Here is a 10,582-nt window from a genome sequence, read left to right on the forward strand (position 1 = left end):
TACACCTGTGCACTGCCATCTGGTGGTCTTGGGCCGGGGTCTTCCTGATGAAGTAAGAGGTCTTCCTCACCATGCACTTTTCTCCCTTGGCTTAGTTTCCCCAGCTGGCAACCTCAAGTCTTACAGAGACTAGCTGAAACAGGTTCTTGTCAGACATTCATCTTCTTGAGAGAAAAGGGTCCCTGATTTTAAACAGTGTGTTGCGGCTACCTATTCTATTCTGAGTTATAGTTTAAGCACAAGACTAACAAGAACCTACCTGTTCCCTATACTAAGTTAAGACAGTCAATACATAGTTTGAAGAAAACTTTACCCTTTCCTTAGTCCGTTACTATTCCTCACACAAGAACTACCACTCATATTACCACCAGACTCAAAATAACAACTCCAATGCTTCAAGAAACTTACAGTCAAATGCAAAAGGTGCCACAATCTGACACAGCACTAGAAAGGGAACTCTCATATCCGTATATAGAAACATCCTACCTGTGCTATCTCCATGCAGTCTTCACCCTTCACAGCTTCTGCACAGCATAGAAACGGCTTCAGATTCAGGTTAATAAAAACTGGTTCGCCCATCAGCAACTCACCCAATGGAGCCGCAGTTCTGCTCCTCGGTCCGACGGACCCCGCTCACGACCGGCCCCAGCCCACCACGTGACACACCCCGCCCGCCCCTCTCTGTCACGTGGCAAGGGCAGGCCTGCGGGGCGGGCCGGTACGAGCTTCTTCCCTCACGTGGGCGCGGCGCCGGACCCGGAAGTGGTGTTCGTTGTGGCGGCGGCGGCGCCTGGCGGGATGGGGGAGTCGATCCCGCTGGGCGCGCCGGTGCCGGTGGAGCAGGCCGTGCTGGAGACTTTCTTCTCCCACCTGGGCATTTTCTCCTATGACAAGGCCAAGGACAATGTGGAGAAGGAACGGGAGGCCAACAAGAGTGCGGGGGCCAGCTGGCTGTCGCTGCTGGCCGGGCTGGCGCACCTGGCCGCAGCCGAGAAGGCGTACCACAGCATGACCTTCCTGGGCCAGAAGCTAGGTACCGCGGGGCCCGCGCACCCCCTGGGGAGGGACCCGTCTCCTCACGCCGTCCCCCCTTCCTTGCTCCTCGGGTTCCCGGTCCTTCCTCCTCACTCACGCCTCAGGTCGCTGCTGGGGGTTGCAGCGCCCGCGCCTGCGCCCGGCCTGCCCCGGGTTTAGCTCTGCAGGTATCGTAGCCCGGCGAGGTGAGCTGAGCTGTCAGCCGGCAGTTGCAGAGGGCTGGGTACCATCGGCGAGATGCGTGTCTGCGTCTGAAACACAAGAGCAAGTGTCCGTGGGCTCTGTGTGAAATCGGCTGTGCCATTTGGGCTGCCCCTAACGAGTACATGAGAGTGTAGTGCAGGTCGCACGGTAGCTGTGCGGATCGCTGCATCTCATTGTCTGGTAGGCCACCTACCTGCCGCTCCCGAGGTACAGCCAAGGGTGTTTCAGTGCTGCGATGCTCTGGCTGAGATTTTGGCAAAGGTGAGCTCAGTGGGGTGACCAGAGTTGTTAAGCTTTTTCATGTCATAGTTCCAGGATCTAATATTAGAGCTGCATATGTGTAAGTACATGTGTAAGTACTCAGGGCTGGAGACAGACTCATAAAAATTGTTATTTATGTAGACTCTGTAGGATCTCAGGATGTTTTGGCCACAAACTTGGCTGCTTCTCACTCTCTCAGTATGTGAATAGAAAAAAACCCCAGCTGGCATAGGATGAGCTGTCATCATGTTGCCCTCTGAGCAAAGCTGCTTATTTTCCCTTTGAACTGCAGACTGGCATGGAAAATGGATCAAGGAGTATGAGTCTGATGTGTAATGCAGTGAAGCATCAAGAGAATTCTGCTTTGGTGTTTAAGTGGTGGCTTGGAACTATTTTATGAGATCTTTACAGACATAAATCTATTTGTAAGGCTGACTTTAGAAAGCAACTTTGGTGCTTGCAGGAAGGATAAAATTGGCAAGAGAAGGGCCAAAGTTTTGTTTCTTTATATACTTCATGAAGTACAACCATACATGATTCTTCATTCTGCCCATGACCTGGGGGCTACTCTTGGCCTAGGAAGGTAGCTGTTTGCTGATAGTAAATTCTTTGCCTTTCTGCCTTAAATTGCTAAAGTTGCTTTTGGCTATTATGTGTGTAAAATGGAAGTGAAAAGGCCTATCCACCATTACAAAATAAGCAGTTTCAAAGTGGAACTTAAATTTGGAATATCTTTGAAAGTTCCACAGATTGAGTCCCTGTGATACTTGCTCTGCAAGTTGAGTGCCACGGGAGCACATAAGGCCATCTGTAAATAGAGGTCATGAAATAAGGTTAGTACTTTTGAACAGTCTTTTGGTAGTGTCAAAGTTTGACTCTACTTTTGTCATTTATGTATTTTTAAATTTGTCATAGTGTTAAGCAGCCAGAAAAGCACAGACTTATTTTTCCTCCTCAATTTTAGTTATGGATTAACCTGCACTGTGGTCTCACTGAGATAAACTGTGATTGATTTCCCTTTGAATTCTAGTTTACATTATGATTGTTTTCTGACTTCCACAGATAACAGTATTTCAAGTCATGTATCATAGTGGCAAATTTAGCTGGAACCTTGTTTTCTGGAAATGCCCTAACCGAGACAGATGTGAGGGAGTTGAAGTTTTGCAGCAGTCACTGGCTGATGAAATATGAATTGGGAGAAGTATAACTTGCATGAAATTTTATAGTGTGCTTCTGAGTGCACACTATGTGTAATTCAGTTACAGAATAATACACTGAAACCTGTTCCTTGGTTAAAAAGGAATAAATAATGTGATCAAACACCTTAAGAACACCTGGGGGAAAACAAGCATGGTTCTATGCGATTTTTCCAGTATTGCTGTCTATTTTTGCTGTCCCTGGATTTTGGTAATACCTCCATATTTATCTGAACAGGTGGTCAGTCATTCTTCAGCCGAAAGGACTCCATCCGAACCATCTACACATCTCTGCATAATGAGCTGAAGAAGGTGGTGGCGACGGGTCACAATGCACTAGGAGGAACAGCTCCTCACTTGGAAGAGCTGCTTTCTCACCTGTCTGAACAGCTCTGTTTTTTTGTTCAGGCTCGGATGGAAATTGCTGACTTCTACGAAAAAATGTACATGCTCAGCACCCAAAAGTTCATTAACTCTGAGGAACTGGTAAACATTTTGGAATCCATCTTAAAGAAATACAGCTCAAGGTCAGTGCTTATTTGCTGGCAGTAAGTAAGTACTCAGGCATATGATCTGAAATAAAAAATGTTGAGGTTCAAAGCAAGCCTAAAGGCTTTGCTGTCCTTTGACTGCTGAGCAGTAGAGCCCCTTGCATGAGTTCACCTATGAAGTGAATGTTGGTCAGCAGCAGCAGATGCATGAAATCTCAAAATACGACTCCTGAAGAAGAAAAATAAAAAAGGGAGAGTGTTTCCTCTCATCATGTTCTAGGAGCTGTCTTCCCTATTCCGTAATTAATACTCAGCATGTTCACATTCAGCAGAGAGGAAGAGTCAATTTCCTTATAAAAGAGCTAAGACTACTTGCACTTTTTCATTAAAGGTCGAGAGGAAACAAGACTTAATTCCATATGGACTTCAGTAAAACTGATATATATAAATAAAACAGGTATTGTGTGATGATTTTACTTTTTAGATGAGAGTATGTGTCTGCTTATTAATGCTAAAAGCTACACCTAGCAGGGTGCAGCTTTTAGAGCTGTAGCAGGTCTACCTAGCAGGGTTTTATGGTGCTGTTATCACTTCTCTTGAGAGGTATTTAAGCCAGTAGAAGGAGCACCTCTGAGTCTTTGGTCACTGCTGTTATGCTTTCTTGAAGTTAACATCCAGTAGTTCCTGTTATAAGAATTCCAGGATGTTTGTAAATGAACATGGGGTGGGTATTTCACATCTAACACATGTGAGCCTTGAAAGTGATGGCAGTTTAAAAAAAGAGAGAATTTTTGAATGCTGAAGGCTGAAATTCTGGTGCTCTATTTTAAAGCAAAACAAAGTAGCCATTGTGGGAAGTTAACTTAAAAATGTAGGTTTTTTTTTTTTTTTAATCTTCATTGATGAAATAGTGTCTAAGAAGATATTTGGGGAGAATATTCTGAGGTCTTTTTTCAGCTACCATTTTTTAAGTGCACACCTAGAAAAAATAAAAAAAATTCAGTGCTGCTTTCGGAGCTTTCAAATCAAAGCACTGCAGTTGACTCCCTTATTTAAAATTTTTAGGAATAACTTAGGCAAATTGCTACAGATTTTTGCTATTTGAAAATCAAACCTAGTCTTTATGATCTTACTAGAGATATTTTTTTCTCTCTGCAGTTCTTGGTTTGTGAACCCTTATAATATCAGTTATTTGGTCCAATAAAAAATGAAACATATTTTTTCCTTGGTGAGATACATGTTAAAGAGTAGAGGGAGGTAAGTTTTTTGAAAACTTAATTTGTTGTAGACTGACCATCACCATCTGTTCCCAGCATGTGCTGGGTCAAACAGCGCTGTTAAAAATCTGAAAACCAAAACTGATACTTTGACAAAATGACTGGAGACTGTTACATATGAAATGTTTTACTGTGCTGTTGAAATGAATTTCAGTGACAGCTCTGTACTTCTAAGGCATCATTATAACCTCTTTAGAAAAACAATCAGTGTCTCCCTGGGAAAGAATACTGATGATCTTGCTTTGGGTTAATGAACAATCTCTAAGATGGACACATTCTAAGATGGTTTATTGCCGATTCAGTGGCTACTGTGTGGTCCTCCCCAGTCACAGAGTATGTCTGAAAAAGTGGGTATAATGTTACCTTCCTTTAGCCCTTCTTTAGTTTGTCTTTCCTTAGTTTCTGGGGGCTGTTAGGCTGATGTTTGTGGGCTGGAAGGCATTTCTGTTTTACAGTCTGTTGACCCTCTCCAGTGAAAAGTCAAACTCATCCTTACCCACTCTCTTCCCTCTGTCAGTATATCCCTCACTTGTAGTTGAGGTTGTGTGCCATTATTTCAGCCAACTGTGCTAAGAGTAGAGAGGGCATCTGATCTGTAGATAAATTCTGGCCTTGGTTTCTTTCATTTACATCTGAAAATAGCTGTTCAGATAATAGTAAAGGAATGACAGGATTAATTGACTGTCAACAGTAGAGTCATATTGTCTGTATCTGAGAAATCATTAACTCTTGAACAGTTTAAAGCTGTTTTCTTACTACTTATTGCTGACTTGTGCACAGCCAATACTAGACTGTTTTGCTATAGAATACAGCTGGAAAAGCAACTTTTCCTGATTTAACTGTTGGTTTGGGTGGGATTTTCACTGAAATAATTAAACCAGCATCAGAAGCCAGATCCTTTAAAAGCTTAGTATAAAATGAATAAGTAATTAGTAAAACTATTTTGATGTAATTATTTTTAATGTAACAAAAAAAGCGTGTGATCTATGGAAGGAAATAAAACTTATTATGATGAGGCTGCTTTATGTCTGCAAAAAAAAAAAACTCTAGCATCCTTCTGCTCTCGAGAATGATTGGGGGAAAAAAAATCCATTTTCCAATGTGTTTCTAAGTTCTTAACACTCTGGCTTATTGAAATATTGTAAAAATCTGTCTGGTTTATGTGATACTGAGCTCTGTCAGGTGCTTCTGTGTTATGAAACTCAATTACATCAGATATACAGAGTACATAACCTGTTACTTTGCAACTATATCAAGCTTCTCAGCTGTGGCTGAGGTGCCTATTTTTGGATTAAAACAGTTTAGCAAATCCTGCTGTGCAGTGAAACATGAAAATAGCTATGAGCCACAAAGCAAAGTAGAAGTGGGAAGCCATACTTCATAATGTTAACCCAGGAGACTTGCCAGTGTGGAACTGTATGAACTTTTTAATTGCTTTTAATACTGAAGAATAACTTCCTTGATCTGACTGCAGGTGTGTTGAAACCACTGTGCTCAGTCTGCACTTGAAGTATGCTTTTTTTCCCTTCTTCTAATACATGGCAATGAAACTGTTTTTTTCCTGAGTACCAAAATCATTGGAATTATATAATGTTGACTTAGCAGAGTATTATTTTAAATTGACTCTTGTTTGTTCAAAGAAATCTAAATGTGCTTTGGACTTCTGAGCCCACCGAAGTAGCCAGTAATGGCAATCTCTGCTATAGTGGGAGATGAGAAGGCTGCTGACATATAGTGTGTACAAAGATGGCTGGTCACTCAGCCTAGCCTATTTGCAGAACATTGGGCATCAAATGATTCCTAATATAATTTTCTATAAATAAATATGGACTTACATCTTAAATCCTTTCAAGATGTGTATTGTGGCTATTAAAAAAAGAGATAAAATTGTCAAACAATTTTCACAAGCTTAAGGAATAATGTTTTGGTGAATGCTTCATGGGAAGTCAAAAAAGGGGCTGGGAAGAAGGGGAAGGGATGAAAAGCCTAAAATTCTCATTCTCTCTTCTGGTCCACAATAAAATTAAGTATTTTGGTTTTGAACCAAGTGTTTCCAAATGGGTTATATATGTTGTGTCCTGGAAGCTGAGGGAGTTGCTTCCATTTTGAAGATAAGCTGTTAAAGGTGGGAAGACTTCAATATAGACTTCTTTGTTTTAAAGCAATAAAAAGACTGAGGATATTTGTCTGAAGTGAATGGATAAATGTCTTAAATGGAAACCCTGTCAAATCTTGTCTTTGAACTATTGCTTGTTCTTTGTTGGAGATCCTTTAAGAGCCTTAAAGGCCTGTTATGGAACACATTTACTAAAAAGGCCGCTTCTGCCTTTGCTGAAGACTCATTCTTTCTAAATTTAAATATTTAGCTTCTGTAACTGGAATAGTTTTGCACAGTTTTAATTAAGCATGTATTTGTTGATGATACAATTTTCAAAGTAATTTTTCCCAAATTTACAAGTAATTTGAGTATCGAGAAAGGAGGGAGGCTACACTGATGGTTTTTCCTGACGTTTAGAAAAAATAAAGTGAGAAAGCTATAGAATGGATTGATAAAATTCCATTTAACCAAGAATTTGTTTTAAAAGTAGGCTTACTCTTGTGAATAAGATGTACAGTGACACTTCTACCTGGTAGATGAGGTGCTGTGTGTGTTTGGGCTCATTTTCTTTTTTAAACACCTGTTTAAAACCTTTAAAAAGCAAAAGAAGCTCAGCTTGCTTTCACATAGTTTCCCTATCAAACATCAAATTTATAACATCATTATTTTGATTTAACTTAATTTCTTACTGGTATTCCAGAACTATCCAGACATATTTTACCACCAGAAGGGATTTTAAATTGGAACAAACCCACCTGAATTTAAAGAGAAATGGTGTTATAACAGTACATGGATCAAGATAAACAGTGATTGTTCTTGAACTGATCAAATACTGCTTTAATAGAAAAATGTCTGCCAGATGTTTTTGTCAAGTGCAAAGTGTTCTGTTATGTTAGAAGAGCCTTTCTTTTTAAATCAATGTTAGTTTTGGTTTACACTTCACTCTGATGTTTGGTCTTCTGTCTGTTAACTGACATATGCTATCTGATTATTTCACTGTTGTGTACAGCAGTTCTCATGTCTTGACTAACATTATGTTTTCTAGGTTTCATCATCCAATCCTTAGTCCTCTTGAAAGCAGTTTCCAGCTGGAAGTAGATGTGCTTGCACATCTTTTAAAGGCCCAAGCTCAGATCTCAGAGTGGAAGTTCCTTCCATCCCTGGTTAACTTGCACAGTGCTCACACAAAACTACAAACGTGGGGCCAAATATTTGAGAAACAGCGAGAGACCAAGAAACATCTGTTTGGAGGGCAGTCTCAGAAGGCTGTACAACCTCCACACCTTTTCCTCTGGCTCATGAAGCTCAAAAACATTCTCCTTGCCAAGTTTAGCTTTTACTTTCACGAGGCTCTTAGTCGACAAACAACAGCATCCGAAATGAAAACTCTGACTGCTAAAACAAACCCTGATTACTTTGGGAAAATTTCCAGCTTCATCCGGAAGTATGATGCCATCAATGTTTCCTTAATTTTTGACAATCGTGGATCAGAGAGTTTTCAGGGACATGGTTATCATCATCCCCATTCTTACAGGGAAGCCCCCAAAGGAGTTGATCAGTACCCTGCAGTGGTGTCTCTGCCCAGCGACAGGCCTGTTATGCACTGGCCCAATGTAATCATGATTATGACTGACAGAACCTCTGACCTCAACAGTTTGGAGAAGGTTGTTCACTTCTATGATGACAAAGTCCAAAGCACGTACTTTCTGACTCGCCCTGAGCCTCACTTTACCATTGTAGTTATTTTTGAGTCGAAGAAGTCAGAAAGGGACTATCATTTTATTTCTTTTCTCAATGAAATTTCACATTCCCTCAAGAACTCCAAAGCTTTTGCGAGCTTGAAGCCTGGATCCAAAGGGTAAAATGCAAACTACAAGTTGCCAAGGCAGTATACTAGCCTTGGGGGAGCTGTAGGTTTCAAGGAGTATAGGAATTTGTGATTCTCAGAGTCTAATTAAAAAGGAACCGTTATTTTTAATGTTTTAAGTTCCTTGTTTTAAGCTAACAGACACTTGAAGAGAAGTAGTTTTGGGCAGTTCTCAGTGGGAAAATTTAATTGTGGGGTGCTAAATTGCCACAGTAGGATTTCTTTCTTGGCATGGTTTTCAATTTTCAGTATGATTTGGTTTTCCACAACTCTGTTGCCTGTATGAGAAAGGAATATATGCACTTTATCTTAGTCTGATCATTGACTGTCTGCTACAGAGTTTATTGAAAATGGGGTGAGGATGGAAGATACTATCTTTTCAGAAAACTGCATTGTCTGACGGGAATGATTTCTGGGAAATAAGCAGTGATGCAAGGGAATATTAAAGCAAACTTGCAAGAATTCATTTTAAATAAAAAATAAGAATCATAAAAAAGCACTACTGCTCATTATAACTTAGTTTTCAAATGTTTTAAAATGATACTTGAGATCTCTCTGTTAAGCATCAGTCTGTATTCTGAACACCTTGTGTCATAAAGCTTTGCCAGTGCTTCAGAACACAGGCTGGGGCAAGACAAGCTGCAGTATGGGCTGGAAGGCCAGTGCTCACTGAAGTGTCCTGACATTGTGTGTCCAGCACCAGTCTCGGCTCAGATTAACTGAAGGAGACAAGCTGAGGTTGGGCAGGTATTCTGGAAGCAGCAGCTCCATGGAAAAAGCAGCAAAGCTCTTGTCAAATTGTGCCTTTGTCATGCTAAGTTTAGAAAAAAGTAAGACAGTAGGAAATGTCCTTTATAAAGGATTTATTTTCTAATTTGCTGTTAGGGTCAGCTTGGATTTGTTTTCAGATTTTTATAAGTACATAGTTCTTACTTTCTGGTCAGTTTTTAATAATTTCACAGCTAAGCCAAATCACTTCTGGAATTTGGATTTAAATACATAGCCTATGCAGTATTATTACCTCATTCTAAAATGTCTCTTTCACTACTTCTGGGCTGCAGGTTTGGGAAAAGTATGTTTTCTAGTTATCCTGAAAGTACTTCGTTTTTGGGAATCAGTATTTCCAAGTACTCTAAAGAGTTCATTTGGCTGTGCCTGTAGCCTTATATTGCATGATTCTTCTGACTGTTAGCTATGCAGTTGTGCAAGCACTTTCATCGGAATTCAGGAAGACTGATATTTGTAGTGAAATTAGATCCTTAGTTGACACTGTGTAAGGTATAACATCATCATGTTTGTTTAAAAAGGAGTTTAAGGCAAATATTGATTTCTGCTAAGACTGAAATATAAAAGATAACACTGCAGACATGGCTTTTACCAATTCCCTTTTTCTTCCACAAAAGGTTATGGTAACTTATCTTGCCTCTTGCTGCAAATACTCATTTCTTTACAGTCACATAAGCACGTTCTGTTCTTAGAATGTAAATTCTGACTTTACACTTTGTGCCAAATAGAGCCTTCTGTGCTTTGCTATAATTACATGCTAGTCTGTTGTGAAGACCTGTGCTACTGTCTTTCCTGTGCTACTGCTTTTCACTTAAAGTCTTATTCTGACTGCAGTATCACTCAAAAGTTTAGTCTGCTCTTTAACATTTGAAAACTATAGGAGCTGCGAATACACCAGCCACTGGAGGGCATCAGGTTGTAACAGCATTACGCTTTGCAGCCCAGGTTGCTCTTTTAACAGGACAAAGTTGCAAATCACAGTATTGAGTTTGTGGTGCTTCCAGACTGTGACCTCGTAATAACATTGTACTATTGACTTCCTCAGCCTGAGTAACAGTAAAGAGGCTGTTGCCAGAACTGATTCCCAGTCTTCAGCAGTGTAATAAAGTGTTGTACAAATCCTGCCTGTCTCTACAGTATTTCCCTGTCATACTAGCTATGTGTGGGAAAGGGAAGAGGAGTTTGGGGAAAGAGACTGCGTGTGGCGCTGGCACCTTCTTGCTCATTTCTGAATTGCAGGGAAAGGAAGGTGGAAGAGAAACCTGCTGCCCTCTGGAGCAAACCAGCATCTTTCACCAGTTGCTGAAATGGGTGGAGGCTGTTCCCAGTGATTTTTAGGGAGAGAGGAGGTGACTGTTTGGCACACC

General features: G+C 40.7%; 1 protein-coding gene across 2 annotated transcripts; it reads left to right on the forward strand.

Moving 5' to 3' along the window:
• The first annotated feature begins 704 nt into the window (after positions 1–704).
• Positions 705–10,337, forward strand: KICS2 (KICSTOR subunit 2). 2 transcript variants are annotated; one of them, XM_061348514.1, is made up of 4 exons: positions 705–1,033; positions 2,935–3,008; positions 3,087–3,223; positions 7,608–10,337. In XM_061348514.1, the coding sequence occupies exons 1-4, from the start codon at positions 799–801 to the stop codon at positions 8,422–8,424; spliced, it is 1,263 nt and encodes a 420-aa protein (XP_061204498.1). In that variant the 5' UTR covers positions 705–798; the 3' UTR covers positions 8,425–10,337. The 2 variants fall into 2 exon arrangements, with proteins under 2 accessions (XP_061204498.1, XP_061204497.1); XM_061348513.1 differs by having other exon boundaries at positions 2,935–3,223.
• The last annotated feature ends 245 nt before the right edge of the window (positions 10,338–10,582 follow it).

This window comes from Neopsephotus bourkii, unplaced genomic scaffold (assembly GCF_033783945.1).
Source record: "Neopsephotus bourkii isolate Nb327-2 ecotype Australia unplaced genomic scaffold, CSIRO-AGI_Nbou_v1 NB_359, whole genome shotgun sequence".
Taxonomy (NCBI): Eukaryota; Metazoa; Chordata; class Aves; order Psittaciformes; family Psittacidae; genus Neopsephotus; species Neopsephotus bourkii.